The sequence below is a fragment of the Protopterus annectens genome, chromosome 7.part1 (genome assembly GCF_019279795.1).
Source record: "Protopterus annectens isolate FY-2018-M chromosome 7.part1, PAN1.0, whole genome shotgun sequence".
Lineage (NCBI taxonomy): Eukaryota > Metazoa > Chordata > Ceratodontiformes > Protopteridae > Protopterus > Protopterus annectens.
This window is the reverse complement of record NC_056740.1, coordinates 400,230,284-400,250,265: the sequence shown is the minus strand read 5'-3', so window position 1 is coordinate 400,250,265 and position 19,982 is coordinate 400,230,284. Positions and strand designations below refer to the sequence as shown.

At 42.8% G+C, this 19,982-nt stretch overlaps 1 protein-coding gene across 1 annotated transcript in view; it reads right to left on the bottom strand.

The window, feature by feature from the left end:
* The window catches only part of DCAF1 (DDB1 and CUL4 associated factor 1), a gene marked incomplete in the record, with an annotated part of 1,406,260 nt that overhangs the window by 1,084,942 nt on the left and 301,336 nt on the right, over positions 1 to 19,982 (bottom strand). The window contains 1 exon segment of the mRNA XM_044078852.1: positions 17,229 to 17,302. Coding sequence (XP_043934787.1) covers positions 17,229 to 17,302 — 74 coding nt within the window.

Below are 19,982 nucleotides of genomic sequence, written 5' to 3'. Positions count from 1 at the left end.
CCCGGGATGTCATGTGGTCCCATGGATGCTGTATTCTTGGCTTTGGAGAGTGCGGGGTGTTTTTTTTTTTTTTTTTTTTTTTTTTTTACCTGAGTGGCCATGATGACCGGAATTTGGCATTCTTTCGGTATTGAGATGGGCTCTTTAGGGGGTGAGGGGGGGGGGGTGAAGTTGGCACTGAATCTGCCAGAATATTGGCAATATCCTTGGGATCAGTATATCTAGTGCCAGTCTACTGCAACTCAGAGCAGATCTGAGTATTGTCATTTAGATTCTTGACATAGCTATAGAATGCCTTGTGGTTGTCTTGGAATCTTTGGCAATTTTGTTTTTGTAACTAGCTTTGAAGGATTTTTATGAGGGATCTCAGCTTCTTACTGAGGCTGACCAGGAAGTTCCTCCAATCATAGGATTTTACTCTTTTTTGCAACAGTTTCTTTCTTCTGTTGTAGAGTTAGTTTATAGCAGGGGACCACCAGATTGGCTTACTTTTTTTTTGGAGGATAGCATCTTCTTTCTGTTAGGGATTGCATGATCCATGCACTCGTACAAGTGCTTATAAAGTGCATTTGTGTAGGATTCAGCAGTCATACCTCTATTGTCTGTCAGAATGGGTATTGTGACGTTTGCCACTTCTGTCTTAAGAAGTGTGAAGTTGGCTTTGGAGAAATTTTTTACGGTGGTTTCCCTAATGGGGGTGGAGGAGGGATGTGGATGTCTAGGGTGAACAACGAGGAATTGACCTCTGGTGTGGAGCACCAGTTGCCCATGTTGGTAATTACCAGGTCTAGGACATTGCTGCCCCTGGTAGGGGTGTGGATAAGCTGATCCAAGGCATTGGAATTTATGAATTCCAGAAAACGATGAACACGAGTTGGTACACGAGTATTTTTCCCAGTTAACGGTGGGGTAGTTGAAATTGCCCATTATTAAGGTGTTAGGTTGTACCCTAATATTTTCCAGTGTATCAAGAAATGAGGAGTGGGAATCCTGGGGAATGGTGGGGGATCTGTAGCAAGCTACAATTTAGATTGCGGTCTTGCCCAGAGTTAGTTGCACTTGGAAAATCTCAAATGCATTATGCTGAGCAACTAGCCTGGAGGTGTGGATATCCTTAATGAATTATGGACACGCCCTCCGCCTTTAGTGTTTCGGTCCAGGTTAGGTGGCCGAAAGGTGTGGTATGAATTATAACCTGGTAATGTAGGGGTACTCTCTGGAGCCTTGAACCAGGTCTCTGTCACTGGAGAGATGTCTATTTTCTCCATTTTAAGGAGTGCCTCGAGTGAGTGCATTTTGAGGTTTAGACTTCTAGCACTGAGTAGCAATACCCTCAGATTTTGCTTGCTTGTACTGGTTACGGTGGTGAATTTGTCATTTGAACATTGCCTAAAAAAGGCACTAAAGGGATGGCTAGAGCCTTAGCCAGTATCTGAAATCCCAGGGGCAACAGGTGCAGCCACCTCTGGCCAAGCATTGTGGTTTGTTGATCATGTCATCCCAGGCAGACAGATACTGGATCCCCTTAGAATGACACCAGAAGCTTAGCCAATTGCTGAAGTCAATCATTTTGTCCTTGTACTGTGGTATCATTCTGGGTGATGGCAGGATGCTACTCAGGGCTAGGGTCATACCTGCCTGGGCTACAAGATTGGACTGCTCCTCCATGTCCCTTTTCATGAAGTCCAAGAAGGTATGTCTCAGGTCATTCACACCAACATGGACAATGACAGTTATATTTGTACTTGTGGCATGACCTGAATGCATGCGTTATACGGCGGATCCTGGCACCTGACAGTAACTTTTTCCCTGTTTAGCCAGGTGAGTGGAACATCAGTGTGCCTGACTATGGAGTCACCTATGATTAGAATGTTGGGTACATTTTTTATGCCTTATGGGTTGTGGTTGAGTTTGTGGGCTGTCATTTGGGTTGTGTTGAAGGGTGGAGGCTGCTTGTGTTTCTGCTTTGGAGGTCCCTGTTGCTTGGGCAGGTTTTTACTGAGAGTCTCCGCGAATGTAGGTGTGTGTTTTGTGTTTCTGTGTGTGTGTTTTGGTGGTGTAGGTTTTGAGGGACTATGGGATGAGTGTGGTGTGGTGCAAGTGTTTACCTTTTCCTCTTGACTGTCTAGTCCAGTCTTGGGTGAAGAGAGCTTTGCTTCTAGTTTGGCTTTATAAGTGCATCTCTCACAGGCTGTAGTGTTGGGTGGTAGGAAGAGAGAGTTGTCTGTGCATGAGGCAATTGCTGCATTGCCCCAAGATGCCCAGATTCTTCAGGTAGACAGGAGAAAACACCGGGAGCTGACCCCTTAGATATGCCTGGATAAGTGCTTATTTGTTAAGTACTAGAAACGGTTTTCCTCTAGACAAGTGAGGAAAGTGCTGTAGTAATTTGTAGCTTATTTAGTGCTTACGAGTTCTGAACAAGTGCTGAGCTCAAGGAAACAGACTTGAGTGCTGAAACTAAAAAACTGGCTAGTTCTAAGAAACAAAATTAAGCTAGAAGGCTTCCCTCCAACACAGAAAGGCTTGGGGGCTCAGAAGCCCACAAACAGTCCTGGACACAGCATATCTGTATCCAGACTAGACTACCCACAGAAAAGGCAGGAAACTAGCTTAAAAAAAAAAAAAAAACATTTTAAGTGGAAAGAGAAAGGAGGAGCAGAAACTAAGTGGATTGGCCTTCTCAAATGTTCTCCCTGTTATTAGGTAGAGTGAGGTAAGAACACTAGACAAATTTACAGGAAGGCCGGGCAACTGCAAAGCTGCCCAACTATAAGAACAGCATACAAATAGGGAGGGTGGGAAACTGCAGAAATGTTTCTCACAGCAGAAAAGCAGCAGTGAGTCTGTAAATGAAAGTTTTAAACAGATAAAGGAGCCTCTAGAGAAAGCTTTTAACTGCAAACAAGTTATATGACACTCTCCTTGGCAGGAGAAGAGAATCAAACAACCCAAACAGATGCTTAATAAAAGTGAACAATTTCCAGTTAATACCTCACACACAGTGAAACTAGCTAGGAAAGTATGCAGTAGACACAGTGCTATAAATAAACTTGAAAAAATAAGCAAAAAAACAGGATACTTAATGTCACATATTAAAGATCCGAGTTTGCTCAGTGTCCTTCCTTCGATTAGCTCCGTGTGAAATGGCAGAAACACTCACAAAAGTACAGCATGTAGAGGTACTAATGCGCATGACCGACGCCATATCCTCAGTCTTTTCTTGCCATGTCAGAAGACCCTAAAAGACAAGGCCCAATATACCTGCACCAAAAATATGTACAATCCATACAAAAACATCAGCATATAACCTCACCTACACAACCACCCAAACACACAGGGGGGATCCTCGAACATCTACATTTATGGTAGGTACAAAACTGTACTATGTTCGAAGATCCACATTGCTGCAGTCCTAACAATTGGGTAGAACAAAGCAGGTAAGGTAAGGAGGCTGGTAAATCATAAAGTAGCAGGAGCTGACAACATGCCTTGCAAAATAGCTGTGGCAAAACCAGCCCTAGACTTAGAATAGAGAGGAAGGTGATAATGCTTAGAGAAAGTATGCACTGAACTCAGTAGCTGCCTCCAAAATATCCTTAGTTGCCACCCCAGAAATGCTGTTGAAGTGGCAGTAGCCCTGGAATGAGGCCTAATCCCAGCTGGAATCTCCTTGCCATGATGGGAATAACAAAATGCAATGCAAACCCAATCCACCTAGAAATAGTTTGTTTTGACACAGGCTTGCCAACTCAAAGCAAAAGAAACAAACAACTGCTGAGACTGCCTAAAATCCTTAGTCCTGCTCAAATAATAACTGCCTGTGCACATCTAAAGTGTGCAAAATATTTTGGGGTCTGCATAAAAGTAGGCAAATGAATAGTTTGGTTTAAAGCCACTAGAAACAGGCATAAAAAGAAGGATTAGTAATGATACCCTTATGGAAAATCAAAAAGGGCTCAACTGCCATAAGGGCCTGCAATTCAGACACCCTTCTTGCAGAAGTAATAGCCAACAGAAAAGCAGTCTTCCATGACAAGTATTTCAATTCAGCAGTAGCTGCAGGCAAAAGGTTGCAGAGTAAGTTTTCCAACACAAAATTGAGATCCCAAGCAGGAGTAGGAGCTCTAATGGGTCTTATATTCTTTGCCCCTCTAACTGCTTGAACAAAGGATGGGTCACAATCATAGTGAGCTGAAATTGCTGCAGCATGAATCTTAATGGAAGAGAAGGACAAACCTTTGTCCAATAACTCAGTAAGATATTGAAGAGCCACACTCAGATTAGGCTCAGAAATCTCCAAATTCTTTGCTGTACTCCAATCTCTTCCATTTTTCACTTTCCTTGTACTAGGTCTTCTAGCTTCCATAATCACATTTAAAACTTGTTGAGGAAGTTGAGACCTGCTGTGTTTCAACACAGAATATGCCAGGCTGTCAGATGAAGAGAGTGAAGCTTGACATTGAGCAGATGACCGTCCTTCTGAGATAACAGATGTGGAATCAAAGGTAAGGGCCATGGAGGCTTCACCAGACTCCTTAGTAGTGGGTACCAGTGTTGCGAGGCCAATCTGGAGCTATTAAAATCATCCTTGGCTTGTCTTGTCTGACCTTTAAGAGCACCTTTGGAAGAAGAGGCAGAGGTGGAAGGGCATACACATGAAGATTTTTCCAACTGAAAGACAGAGCATCCACTTTCCAACCTGTGTGATGAAACCCCTTTGTGCAAAACTTTCTGGTGGTTTAGTGGAGAAGATCTATGTCTGTTCCCCATGACACTGTCAATTTCTGAAATACATGAAGATCCAGTTTCCACCGTGGGGATCCATGATTTGTCTGCTTAACACATCTGCTAAGGAGTTCTGTGCTCCGCAGAAACCTTGCCTGAAGAGTTAGTTGCAAGCTGAGCGCTGTCTCCCAAAATCATTGCTTGCCTGCATAGAGGATAAGAATGTTGTTTGTTGATGTACCACATGACAGTTGTGTTGTCTGTTAGAATCAACACCTGCCCTGAAGAAGTAACTCCTTGAAAGCCATTAATGCAAACTGGACTGCTAACATCTCCTTCATGTTGATATGTAGATGCTGTAGTCTGGCAGGCCACTTGTCTTGTATCCACTTTCCATTTAGATGAGGTCCCCAAGCAATGTCAGAGGCATCTGTCGTTAAAATCTGACTTCGCCTCTGGTCGGTCACAGAGAGTCCCTTGTTTAGGTGACATTCCTGAGCCCACCACAAAAATTCTTTTGAAGGCAAGTATTATATTTGAATGACAGTCCAAATCCTGGGCAGTGTGTGTCCATACATTTTGAGATACCATTGTAGCTTCCTCATATGCAGTTTGGCATTGGGAAGCACCAGAATACAAGATGCCATGAACCCTAATGCTTGAAGGTCTGTCCTTGCAGTCAGCACGGACTGATGAGATAGTTGATGGAAGTAAAGTGATAGACTCTTTTGTTTGTCGGGGTTAAAAGGCCATCTGGGCTGCTGTATTCAGTCTCACACCCAGAAAGCACATGTCTTGAGAGGGTACTAGACTGGACTTATATTTCGTTCACAGAATACCTAGGCATCTCACAGCACTGCTATAACATATTCCAGATGCTGTAGAAGGTCTTCCTTTCTTGAGCCAGAATCAGGCAGTCCAAAAGTAAGGATAGATTTGAATTTTTTGTATCTTGAAGTAAGCTATCACTGGAGCCAGAACCTTTGTGAATACTCTGGAGATAAGCCAAAGGGCAATGCAGAGAACTGATAATGAGAATTTCCAGCTCGAAGAGACTTCCTGCAACTTAGTCTTATAGGCACATGAAGGTAAGCTTCCTTGAGATCTAAAGTTACCATCCAGTGATCTTTGCCCAGCAGAGGTAAAAGCTGTTGTAACGCCAACATCTTGAACTTGGGAATGTCCAAGTGTTAGATAAGTGTAAAATAAGATAAATCCAAAATTGGTCTCCACTGTTCCCTTCTTTGGTACTAGAGGAATCCGAGAATAAAAGGCCCCCCCCCTTTCTGAGACTGGGGGAATCGCCTCCTATATTTGGGAGTACTTGAGAAATTTTGCAGAGCCTCTTTCCTTTGTGGAGGAGGAACGCCTGGCATGCCTTTGAATGGGGCAAAGTATGGAAATAAAACCTGTAACCATGGTGAATGATATCCAACACCCATCTGTCTTGAGTAATTAAATCCCAATTTTCTTTGAAAAGAGACAGTCTTCCTCCCAGAGGAGCTGCCAGAGAATCTACTGGCAGCTGAAAAGGCAGGTCATTGGGTCTGTTTACGAAAGGACTGACCCCTGCCCTCACCAGAAGTCTGAGCAGGTGAACTCCTGTTCTAGGCCTAAAAGCACCTTGAGCTCTGCCCGTCTACCACGACCTACCCTAGACTGGGAATCATAAGCAGGATATGTCCATCCCTTAGTAGGCCAATTTCTACTAAACCGGTGGCTGCACCTGCAAAAAATCTTTAACAGTTTGCATAGACTTAGCTTTGTCTTCCATTTTCTTCAAAACTGCTTCCACAGGTGAACCAAACAACACATCAGACTGTAAGGGAGCATCCAAAATCCTTGTCTTAACATGCTCAGCTAAATTCTGATCCCTCAACCAGGCATGCCTGCGAAGAACAGAACTAGTGGCAGCCACCCTCGAGGAGGCCTGTACAGCATCAAAACCACATTGCAAAGAATGCTTACCCACTTGTTCAGACACATGAACTAAATCCAGCAACTCTTTACATTCAATACCTTCCGCCAAAGCATCCACTTTAGATTTCAATTGTGAAAGGAGATAATTTTGATATTTTAGCATGTGAAACTGACAATTCAGCGCCCTCATGGCTAAAGTGGAAGAAGTATACACTTTCTTTCCCCATCTATCCAAAGCCCTTGCCTCTTTATCAGTGGGAACAGGATTTTTAACAACAGAGGCCTTAACACCTTTAGGTCCCTGAGAAACAGACTCCGGGTCTGCCCTAGGACTCTTAAAAGATACTTATGAGCCTCAGGCACCCTATAGTACCTATCAGGTTTAACAGGAGCAGGAGGCAAGGAATCAGGGTTCAGGAAGCCTCTGCAAAAACATCTTCTACCACATTCAACACAGGAGGTATAGCTAAGGGCCTATGCTGGGGTAAAAACAAGAATTCCCTAAGCCTTTTCCTAGAATCAGAGTAATCTTGGCCTTCCCATTTAAAGTGCTCCCTCATGGAATGCAGAGTTTCTGAAAATGAGAAATCCTCAGGAGGAGAAGCTGTAGGAGTGGAATCATCCACATCAGAATCAGAATAAGGAGGATACTCCTACATCTTTCTGCAGAAGACTCAGAAGCCTCTGAACACTGTTCAAAACTCTCAAACTCAGGTTCCACCCTAGGCCTCTTATCCGAGGCATAGGCATAGAACCTCAAATCAGAGTAATTAAATCTTCTGCCATTTTAAGCATATGTTTCTTAGGCACAGAACCTGAAGTGCTAGGAGAAGCCCCCACTGAAGCTAAACTTGGCCTACCTCTCAAAGAGGTTTTGGAAACAGAAGGAGAAGCTCTAACTACCTTGGGAAGAGAGGGAAGAACAGTTACCTGAGAAGCCCCTCAGCCTGGCCTACTTCGGAGAAGGCACATCCTGCAACAGTAAAGTCTCAGCCTGAGACTCCAAAGAGACTCCTGGCAAAACCTCTGGCTCCACTGAGCCTTCTAAAGACCGGCGTCTGGGACTGCCGGTTCATCAACCCTAGGCTTCACTGCTTTGTCCTTGCTTTTTTTGAGCATCCGGCGGCATTTTATAATTACAACGCTTCCCAAACACTAACCTGGCACAGTCTAACGTCTCTTAATAGTCGTTTGTTAAACCTAGCACAAGAGCGGCATCCAACAACGCCGTGCTCAGGCCCTAAACAAGGTATACACAAGGTATGGTAATCCCTATGAGGTATCTGTTTCACAAGAAATACAGTTATTCACTTTTCTGACATCCGGTTAAATACTGAGGCAGAAAAAACCAAAATGTTCCCCAACGGGTACTTAGCCAACTTTGATTCGGTCTGAAACTCCGACTTCAGAAAATTTCAGAACGCCAACCTGCACTCGCAAAACTGCTTCTGCATCGGACCATGCGGCAAAAAAGACTGAGGATATGGCGTCGGTCATGCGCATTAGTACCCTGACGTACTGGCGTCAGTCTAATGCGCCTGACCGGCGTCAATACTGGTATTCGGGCCGACTGGACAGCGGACTACCCCAATTGTTAGGACTGCAGCAATGTGGAACGAAGAACATCTTAACTTCTTAGGTAAAAAAGTTGAAACCTGAGACAACTTTAAAAAAGCTCAAAAGAACCAATGAGGTGCTTACTCTAAGCTGTAGTCCAGGTGACCACAGTCAGCCAATGACCAAAAATAATCCCCTCTCACTGAAATGCTTAATGACTTTGGCTAAACCAAGATGTCCTTGAACACGTGCTTAAACACACAGCCTCCACAAACACTAGGCCCAAACACAAGTCTGAATATGGACAATGCTACAAATACCCACACTACTTGGGTAGAAACAAACTGTAGAAATGTTTCTCACAGCAGAAAAGCTGTTAGAGTCTCTCTTACCTTAGCCCGAACAATGACAAGCCATCAAAGGGGGCGTTGGTAAAGGAGGACTTGAAAGGCTCCGCAAATTGACAAAAAGTGCATCCAGGAACGTCTCCATAAGGTGACTCCTGTGCCTGAAGCCCTGCTCGCTCCATCAGCTGCATAGGAGATAAGTCGCATGGAGGAGTTAACTACCGAAGATAAGGTCGCAAGCTGAGAAGCAGTTTTATCTGCAGCTCCCGCAGCTGTAGGATCCTGTAGGGTGTTCTCCTAGCTCTTTCAGGAGATCCCTCTGAAGACGGGTGAAATGGGATAGATAATTCAGTGACCTGAGAGTAAAGGCCGCTAAAAAGACACGCTCCCTGTATCTGTCCATCGTATGGGACTCTGTTCAGCGGATGGACAGATGTAGAAGTCTCTGCTAATTCCTTCTTAGTGGCTGACGCCACCACCACAGCATCATTTGGCACACCCTTGGTTAGGAAAGTTTTGTCATCTGGTGCTGTTATGAACTTATTGGGCTTCCGCGGAACTGGTTCAATCAATTCCAGAGAGCTCCATGCCTTTCAACTTAATACCCCTAGCAGCGGGGTGAAGGGCGGAGACACCCAAGAGATGGAAGGATGGGAACCGAATGCGTCCAAGTACACGGACTCATCCTCAGAAGGGGAAAGGGACTTCCAGCCACCCCTCTGCTTAAGGATTTCCAGGATGTCAGAGAAGGACACATCCTCAGAGGGGGACCATGGTGACCTTTCAGAGTCCTCCAAGTCTGTGTCCGATGTCAAAGATTCAGGGGAGTCCACATGCTTCCTCATCAGAGGGACCTCCTCAGGGGGATGCTCTGGAGAGCTTTCAGAAGGGGGGGCCCCAACGGGGTGTCCTGAGGCACTGGTTCTGTATGCTTAGAATGGAGGGGTGGTGGGAGGGAAGACATTGGCTCCATAGAGGATGGGTAGCTGAAGCCAAGGGAGAAGCTGTCAGAGGACAGCACACTCTTCATCACCTCAAAGGCACCACGTTCCCATCCTGAGAGGGTCCCCGGCTCTGAAGAGTCGAGAAACCTCTCCCGTACCGAGGGTGATGGCTCAGAGGCCGATGTGGGAGCCGAGCTCACCTGCGCTGAAGCTCCAAGAGAGAGTGGGGATGGACAAGGGTCCGATGCCACTCCTCCCCTCGGAGCAGACATGGAAGTGTCAGCTCCCAGATCCCTCGATAGAATTAAGTATAGAGCAGATGTCAGAACTGAAAGACCGGAGATTTTCGGAACAGACGGTTCCAACACAATGACTGCCATGCACTCTGGCTCCGAGCTCAGGTGAGTCGAAGGAGGAATGGACTATCCATGGGCTAGACTAGTCGGCTCCACATCCCTACAGGCTGGGCTCGATAAGATTTTGGTGAGAGCAGGTGTCTTGAGAAGCCTCTTAACCACCCTTCGCCACATCATCGTCTGAAAGGCTCCTGGATGATCGGTGACTGCCCACCACAGACTGCAGAAGCGGTGACTGTGGAGTGGACTGCACTGGTTCCAAAGAAGATCTAGTCTTTTGTGACTCCTAGACGGTTCTGAGGACACTGACGGAACCGCAAGAGATAAGATCTTGTTGGACCAGAGAGGTTTCGGATCTGACAAACTGGAAGATTTCTCTCGGTCTCGACAGCTCCGAGGTCGGAGCAGGCAGAGATGTTGGTTTGGAGGATTTTCCTAGTTTACCTGCCAAAGTCCTTTCCAATGGAGCGTCAAAGGGCCCTTTCAGTAAACCTCTCAGAATAAGCTTATTTTTGCACTTCTGCAGGACTCTGGTGCTGAAAGCATGACAAACAGAACACTAGTCCTGCAGGTGCACGGCTCCCAGACAATAAACACAACTCGTATGTCCGTCAGTCAGGGAAATTTTTTGGGAGCACGAGTCACACTTCTTGCATCCAGAAGGTTTGGATTCTTTGGGTGCTTCGTTGGACATTATCACAAACAACAATAAGCACAATACACTAAAGTTATAGATATCAAGAAAAAGAAAATCGACAACTCTACAATAACCACAACACTATATCTAACTATTTTTTTTTAAACAACAAGGAATGGAAGGGGGGAGAGCCTCTAAGTTAAACGACATCGCCCCCAACCGAGGAGAGCCTCTAACTTAAACAGCTAACTCCTTATCAGAAAGGGAGGAGGAGGAAATAAGAGGAACTGAAAACGGGCTAAGAGCAAGGGGGAATCCTCTAAGAAAAAACAGATTCAAAAGGGGGGCTAGGCCTGAAGGAAAAACGACGGCCTAACAAAAACAGCAAGATCCAGAAAAACGGAGATAGGGATCCTAAGCAAATACTACTAATCTAAAAAAAAGACTTGCTGAAAAATATTAAGATTTTAATACAGAACATAACAAGAAAAATCAAAAACTTAGCCAGAGCCAGTATCCAGCAATCTCAAAGCTTCAAGTGGCAAACGAGATCTGGGCAACTAGCGCTAGGCATGATGGGATAGGGTCTAGCCTTGAGCCAGTGGAAGCTCTTGAGTTTTAGAATACAGCCAAGTCAGAGCAGAGGATCAGCTCTGAACCCAATCAACAAGAAGGAAAACGAGACAGGGACAACATAACATCAAGTGTTTTTCCTGAATACAATAACCAGATAATCACCCAATAATTTCCTTAAGTGACTACTTGATGAAATAATACTCCAGTAGTGTTTAATAATACCACCTACAAACTGTTGGATATGTTTGTCAAGCAGGGTTATCCTATGGAATTCCTTTTACCTATAAAGGCCAAAGTGGCAAACGTAGCCAACAGTTATTAAAATGGTTATAAAGTACATATTGTTGTGCAAAAGTGATCTTTTCCGTTTTTGCAATTTTTGAAATGTTTAGTAACATTGTATATTACTTAGTGGCATGAGTACACAATTATAAAAACAGAACAAAAAACATTACAAAGATGTTTTCACGCATTATACAAATATAATTTCAGTTTTCTTACTCAATGTAACATTACACAGGTGTGTTAAATCCCCGCCTTCCCCAAATTATTACTCCTGAATTTTACTCTATATGTACTGTTAACAGAGATTTCATAGGTTCACAAGCCCTGGAGCCTTTACAAGCCTAGCCCATAGAAGTGCCTGGCATTGTGTCACCTGACGTTAATTCCCAGTGCCTCTATCAAGTAAAGCCACTGCAGTGATCCCTGGGGTGAACTTTCTATTTCCTATCCACTCATCAAGATTTCCCTTGAAGAGCGCCAGTGAGGTGCGCTGCTTGACATGTACGGGAACTCTATTCCACAGCATGGGCAGTCTCTGGGTTATGAACCTGTCCGTCCAGCATGTTCTGTTGATTGTGGTCATGAGGTTGAGGTCTCTGGAGCATGTGGTGTGGAGGGATTGGGATTTCTTTAGATGTAGGATTTCTAACAGAGCTGGGTCAGACATGGTTTTGTAAGACTAGCAGAAATCGCCCCTTAGCAAACCATATGAGAGAGAGAACAGCTGGTGTTTTTTTTTTTTTTTTTTTGAGTCTGTCCATGTAGGATATGTATTTAAGGCCTGGATCTTCTTCGTGAGGTACTTTTGTGGCCTCACCAGCTGTTGCAGGTGTCTAGTGAGGTACAGCCAAATATTATACTCTATGATTGGTCTAACGAGGGAAGATTAGAAAGAAATTATGACCTCTTTCTTCCTGGATGCAAAACCCTTGGTAATAAGATGCGCCACATAGGACTTTTTGACCACAGTGGCAATGTGGTGATCGAAATAGAGGTTGCTGTCATCCTGCGTCCCCACATGTCTTATAATGCCTTCAGTGTTCATCGATGTGGTAATTAGTGGGAACTGAGTTTTTCCCAAAGGGGATGTGATGACATTTTTTGGCATTAAGCTTAAGGCCATGGTATCGACACCAGTCATTGGTCTCAGTGAGGCCTTTCTGTAGGATACCTGCATCACTTGGGAAGTTAATAATGGCTTCCAGCTTGCAGTCAGCTGCAAACTTTGTCAGCCAGAATCCCTCCATGTTGGCCTGGACTTCTGAGAAGTAGATGCCAAAGAGGAGAGGACCCAGGACCGATCCTTGTGGAATTCCACTCGTGACGGGTCGGCAGTCTGACTTGGAGTCCACTACTTTCATACTGTGGGTTCTGTGAGCCAATTTGCAACCCACTTAACAATATAGGGGTTGATACCCAATTTGGTGAGTTTATCAATAATTCCCGAGAGGGGAATAGTATCAAAGGCCTTGGCCAGATCATGGTAGGCTGTATGAACTGCCTTACCCTCATCCACAGCTCTGGTGACTTGACTCAAACAACTCAACCAGGTTGTGCAGGCATGATCTACTTTTCACAAAAACAAATTGTGTGGGATCTAGAGTTTGGAGATTCCCTACATCCTTGCTAATTAGGTCCATGATGATGCGCTCCATAGCCTTACATATCAGGCTCGTCAGGCTAATAAGGTGATAATTTCCAGGGTCTGTAGTCGCTCCTCCTTTATGGAGAGAGAAGACTGCAGCAGTGCAGCATTTGTAGGGACAAAGACTGAGGTGAGGCTGTGAGTGAACAGGGCACACAGATGGGGTGCCAGTTCATTTTGTAATTGATGTAGAACACAGCCAGGGATATTGTCAAGTCCCATGGAAGCTGTATTCTTGGCCTTGGGCAATGCAGCTTTAACCTGTGCTGCAGTAATGCTGGGTGCCTGGCATTTTTCCGGTATTGAAACTGGTTCTTTGAGGGGGGGGGGTAAAGTTGGCACTGAATCTGTCGGCCAGTATGTTGGCAATATCTGTTCCTCCACCTGTCGACGGCTCCATACTGAGAGCTGACTGCTTGGTCGGCTTATGGGTTTTCGCTGGCTGAGACTTCGCCGGAGACCCCTCGGGTTTAGGAAAACCCCTGAGAATCAACTTGTTCCTTCACTCCTGCAGGACTCTCGGACTAAAGGCATGACATACCGAGCAAGAGTCCTACAGGTGTAGGGCACCCCAACAAACACAAGTGTGACCATCTGTCAGAGACATTTTCTGACAGCATGAGTCACACTTCTTGAACCCTGATACCTTGGTATCTTTTGACATGCTAACAAAGGGATACCAACTGAATAATATTAGACTAGTGTAAATAAACACACACACACACACACACACACACACACACACACACACACACACACACACACACACACACACACACACACACACACACACACACACACACACACACAAAAAATTAGAGAGAGTAACAATACTAGCAAAAATAAAAAAGAAAATTATCTTTAAACTACAAAGGCTAAACACTACTTCCTACTGGAAAAAGGTTTATAAAAGGGAAGGGGATAGCCTCTAATTTAAACGGCCCACTCTAGGGAGATGGGGGGGGGGGACTCTAATTAAAACGGGTTTCCTAAAAGGCAGAAAACACAGGTACTACAACTAATCTAACAGTACTACACTACTAAGAACAAAAAAAAAAGCTTGAAATATATACTAAAAATTAACAACTAATTATGACAAAAAGATGAATACGACCTGAGCCAGTAAAGCGCAACCTCGCAACTGAAGCGTCAAACGAGATCTGGGGATCTAGCTCCAGGCATTGTGAGATATAGGGAGGCCTCGAGCCAGTAAATAGCTCTTGAGCTTTAGAAAATGGCCAAGTCGGAGCCGAAGATCGGCTCCGAACCCAACCAGCAAGAATGATGGCGAGAGAGACAACTTAACATTATACTTTCTCAACTTGTAAGACCAAACTAAGATATGAGCCTGACAATTCCAAATTCTGAAAATCAAGATTGCATTAGTATACACTTTTTTCCCATACCTTTCAACAATTTTCTCCATTCTTATCAGAAAGAGTAAGACTGGAACTAACCAAGTGCTTAGCAGCAGTGGGATCAACTAAAGTTATAGCTAGCTGTTAGGCCAGGTTTTGGAATAGTGTATACAAATGTAAAAGACTAAGACAATTTATACATCCTATCTGCCTTTTTAGGAGCAGCTGGTTGGCAAGGAAAACTGCATACAGTAACACATCCTCCAAAGTAAACAGGAGGAATGGGGGCAACAACTCATTGTATTTCTTTTTTTTTTTTTTTTTTTTTTTTTAACAGCTTTATTGAAAACATTATTGTAATGAACTAATATTTTGAAAAAGACTTAATTTTTTGAAGTACAATAGTTAAAAATAGAAAACAATATAATAGAATAACAAAGAACTATATACAATTATGTTCACTGTATTACAAACAAAAGAATCAGTTAAACTAATATTTATGTAGAAAAAAGAAAAGGAAAAAAAAAGATTAACACATTAATCTAGTTTAAAACTAATAAGTCATGTATATTTTTCCATTGGTTATATAAATTTGTAATTCTTGCAGATTTGGATTTAATAGTTAACATTTCTAACTTAGATACTTCCAAGAGAAGACCTTTAAATTCTTTAAGTGAAGGAATAGATTAAGACCTCCAGTTTTGTGTAATTATTTTCCTAGCAATGGAGAAAGTAGACCAGACCACAGAATATCTGCTTTTCTTTATACAGTCTGGAACTGGTGTGTTGAATAGTACAAGTGATTTAGTGAGCAAAAAGTTGTCTGTAAATTTTGCCTGTAAAAAAATATTAACTTCTTCCCAAAATTTCTTTAATAATAAACAGACAAGTCATTGCATTTCTGAGCGACTGAAATCCTCAAGTGTTATCCCTCTGAAAACAAAGGCACATTCAAGTAATAGTGTCAGAGAAAGATAAACCCCCAAAGGGAGAATCAGAGACCAAGCTTTCCTCTCCAAGTCTGAATCACAAGCCTGAGAGGGGAAAAATGTATCCGCCCCCTGCATCTTTCCTATTCAGATTAAGAATCATGAATCTCTTCAGGAAAACAGGAATCCCTCATTCTTTTACCAGAGACTACTTTACAAGAAGGATCAATAGCCTGAATAAAATCCTGAACTAGACCCAATAAAGAAAATTGAGGAGAAAGAGATAAATGCTTTGTTTTCCGTTTCTTTTTGACAAGAAAAATGGGGCCAACCATGTTACGAATGGCAACAGCAGCTTCCCAGGGATGGTCACAGCATTCTGACACAACAGGGAAACCTTCCCTGTTCTTTCTCCCAGGACCAACAAGGGTGCCTTGCACTAGGTCACTGGGGGGATCCCAACAGCTGCAGAAGATGGGGCTAATCCCCGGTCCATAATGGCTGTAGGTGCTACACCACAGGGATCTGGGGTAAGAGACGAATGGTCTGAAGTACAACAAATGGCCACAACAGAGTTGCACACGTGCATCTCAGTCAAACTGCTAGCCTGCTATTGAGGCAAAAGCTGTTTGCTTAATTTTTTTTTTCTTTTTGTGGCTAGAAGGACCGACCAGTGGGACTGGCAGTCTGTTCCATGGTCAAGCCAAAAATGGTGCCTCTTTACCAGGGAAGACAAGCAGCAATTGTCGGTAACCACCACCAGTCCAAAAAAGTTACTTTTTTTGACAGACAAATATAGTAAAAAAACACTTTAAAACACTATGCCAGCCCCACAAAAATAAAGCAAAAAACTTCTACACAGAAAATGTTTTCAGTTACTTTACATCACTTTTTAACTGACAGAAAAAAACAAGCAATCCATTTAAAAGTATATTGAGACAGGCCATTAAAACACAATACTCCTAGCTTTAAAAATAACTTTCTTGAAGAGGAAAATAACAAAACATTAGCAAAATAAAGAAAATGGAAGTTTTTTTTTCCCCCAAAGGTAACTACCTTCCCAGCAAAGGAAAGCACAAACAGGCCATCGATCCTTTAAAGTCTCAGAGGAGTACACCCTTTGGTGGCAAGGGCTTCACACTCGAACCTTTTAGTCAACTCCACTTGAGCTGCCTGACAGTTTGGGTATGTGGAAGGTGCCCTGAAGCTTTGGAAGCTAGATGGCTCTTACATCCTTGACAGGATATAACCCATATAGTTAAGGCTACTGCAGCAGTGATCAATATGGTGAACATTACTAGGGATTACCACTAGGTCCTCAGCATGTGTGAACACATGCTAAGGAAAGCTTACAAAATTTAGCATGCTGTGTCACTTAGTTTGGGGTAATATGATGCTTTGTTTTCAATTTCTTCATCACAGCTGTAGGGGTTTTGGGTTCATTCGTAACACTAAAGTTAAAATCTAAACCAAGACAGTGTGCTGCTCTTTATAACCCTTTGCTTTTTTTTTTGTCTTCCAGATAATCTTGTTTGCTTCACCTTCCAACTCAGAAGAAAACTAGTTATACTACAATACTTTTACATTACATTTACTCTACACTTGCCTTTGAAGTCCTTCCAAGCTTGAAAAGGTTTTCCAATTAACCAGATTACGTATCCTTAAAGCAATGATTACAAGTAAAATTAAATGTGCACTCAGTACAGACTGGATAATGACAACAAAGGATTCTGTAGTTGCCTAAAACAATTCTTGTAAATCTCTCCTCCTCTCATGTAAGTTAATCTTCATAGACTCAGAGCAGAATACCAAGTTATTTTACAAGAACTAAGGGAGAACACAGATTGTGAAAAAAAAAACAGTTATGTCTAAAGATATTAAAACTGAGAAAACAACTAAAATGGTAATGTGCAGATTTAACAAAAGTCCATGAAAAAAGAACTTACTGCATTCATGAAGTCGTCATTTTTAAACAGTATTTTCAGGAGGTGACCTAGCATGCACTCTGGATCTGCACGACCTATTAAATCAAAACAAAATATACAGGTCTTATGGCAAAGACCAGCTCATTTTCATAAAAAAAAACTACTTCAGTAAATCAGTCACAAGTTTTCAAATTAAGAGGGTTGACACCAAGTCAAGTGCACTGCTTGCAGCTAAACCATACACATAACACTTCTAATGACAACTACATGAATGAAAAAATAGGTCGACTACATACACCCATATGAGCTTCCAAGTACATGCCAACCTACTTATCTAAAAAGCTTTAAAATAAAAGATAACCATAACCACACACACGTCATGGGTGGGGAGGGTGGCCTAATGGTTAAGGTGTTTGCCTTACAAACACAAGGTGCAGGGTTTGAGTCTCACAAGGGATAATTGGCTAAGCTTAAAATGGCTCACAAGGGCAGTTAGTTTAGTACTAATCTATGAATGGCTTCTATGAATGGCTATGGCACAGTAGACTAACATTTTTAGTGATGCTGCATCAGCTGTTAGAAACAAAAAAAAAAAAAAAAGGGACAGGCTTGTTCCACTCCCTCCCCCCACACACATGTACATCGGTAATGTCAATATGCTAGAGGAAAATAAATTAAGTCTTAGGAACAGTGTATCAGACCATACATAAATTGGAAATAAATACCATTCTGCAAACATAGGCAAGACTACAATTAAAATGGCATACTTTACTTGAACAAAAATTGGATATTTGGGTTTCTGCCAAGCAAAAAATTAATTCCACCCCAAGATGAAGAAGTAGACCTAGGTGTCTTCCTACGCAATTTATGCAAGACTGTTATATTTTCAGCAGCTGTTTCACGTGAAATCAGGGTCAGAAAACACATCTGTAGAATGAGTGGTTCTGTGGTATGGCATAGCTCTGGGATACTGCACATCAATCTGGAGCAGTTTGTAAACCTAAGAAGAACCTGCATGAATTAAGAAAAAAAATTAGGCCTTAAAAAGGGGAAAGCAACAGAATTCACCACTGAAACAGGGAGTAAAATTAAGGTGAGGTGACAATGTCACTCTGCAGACTGAGGTGATCCATCTGTAAAATCTTAAATATTTTACAAAGTGAGGCGGAAAAGGAAGAAAGAAAAGACAAGACAGGGTAACAGGAAAGGCAACCCATTGAAACCACCACCACAGGATCTGCTGCTGGCATAAAGCCTGAACTGTCATAGCACTCGGGCTATTAAACAGTAAAGTAGAGAGTATTTAAAAAGGTGGACAGGATAGTCTACATCTTTGAGAAAATAATCTTCCTCAGGGAGTCATCAACACTGGTGCAGCATTCTGTGCCCACCTGTGCAACTCTTCATCTCAAGCTCTCATGCTCAAGATGCACTAAAAATCACTAAAACATTCAATTCAAAAAGCTAAACTCGTGCTGCCTCATCAATGCCACCAAACGGAGCAAACAGCTGTCTATTTATCAGCAGACTTTTAAAACCAAGCTGAATCACTGGGCAGGAGATTACATAGTGTTGGCCTCACATTTTTGGCCTGTTCTTCATAAAATGTGGTTTTCTGACAAAACATTGAGTACTGAAGTCAGAAAATGACAAGATAGTTTGGTTTTACAATTAATATTAGTCATTAAATGCATTCTAACGCAAAATCTACAATTCTAGCAACTTTCTACATTTACAAGAGTAATTTTCCAAATCTGTCCCTGACTTTGGGCTTTTGCACCCCATTGTTTTATCTATGTCTAGAATTATTGGGCTATGACAGAGGTATGGAGAAGAATTGTAGTCTCCCATTAGTACTGGATGATGTGAATAAGCTTCTCTGTGGTCTCCTTGATCAAGTTTAGCAAGAATTTATAACCTCATCGTACACTGTGTAAATAGTGTACACACAAAGTATTTGTCAAAGTGTACACCAACATCCAGATGACAACAGCACGGAGATGTACATGGAAACATTCCAGAGATGAGCTCTACAAGCATCCCCAGTACAAAACACTAGAAAGTCACAGCCTCATCAACTCCCTAAAGTTTTCACGCAAAAATCTTTGTGGGAAATTATACCAAACGCAGAGAAAGTACTGTTGTGCAACTAAACTTACCATTACAATAATGTTTGAATAATAATTTCTGCAGTAGCCTTAGCTGTATGGGTCGAGTTCCCTAACTTAAAATAACTAGGAGGTGGAAGTGTCTAGGAGCTCCTGGAGAATTGTCCCAGCAATGCCTGTCCAAGACCTGGAGAAGAAATCTATAGTTTATAGTGTTTTGTAAAGGTAAACACAGAGGACCAAGTTGCTACTTTTAGAATACTTATAGGAGTCAAACCCTTTCCAAGAAGTCATAGCTGAAGCCAAGGCCCTAGTACACGGAGCCTTGACCTTGCCTGGAATAGCTTTGCAGTGGCAGGAACAAAACAGAATAGCCTGAAACAACCATTTGGAAATAGCCTGCTTTGACGCAGGTTATCCCTTCTTACCTTCACAACAAAAAAGATGTTATGTTCTTACCATAACGTTCCATGTGAGTTGTTCATCTCGCCTTTGTTCTTACACACGGGTTCGGAGCCGATCCCTCGGCTCCGAGTCGGCCACATTCCAAGCTCTGCGTCTAAGAGAAGCTCGAGGCACAGTCCCTATCCCATGATCCTCTCCTGCTAACCCTCAGATCTAGTTTGCTATGAAAACCAGACAACAGAAGACATTCTCTTTACACATG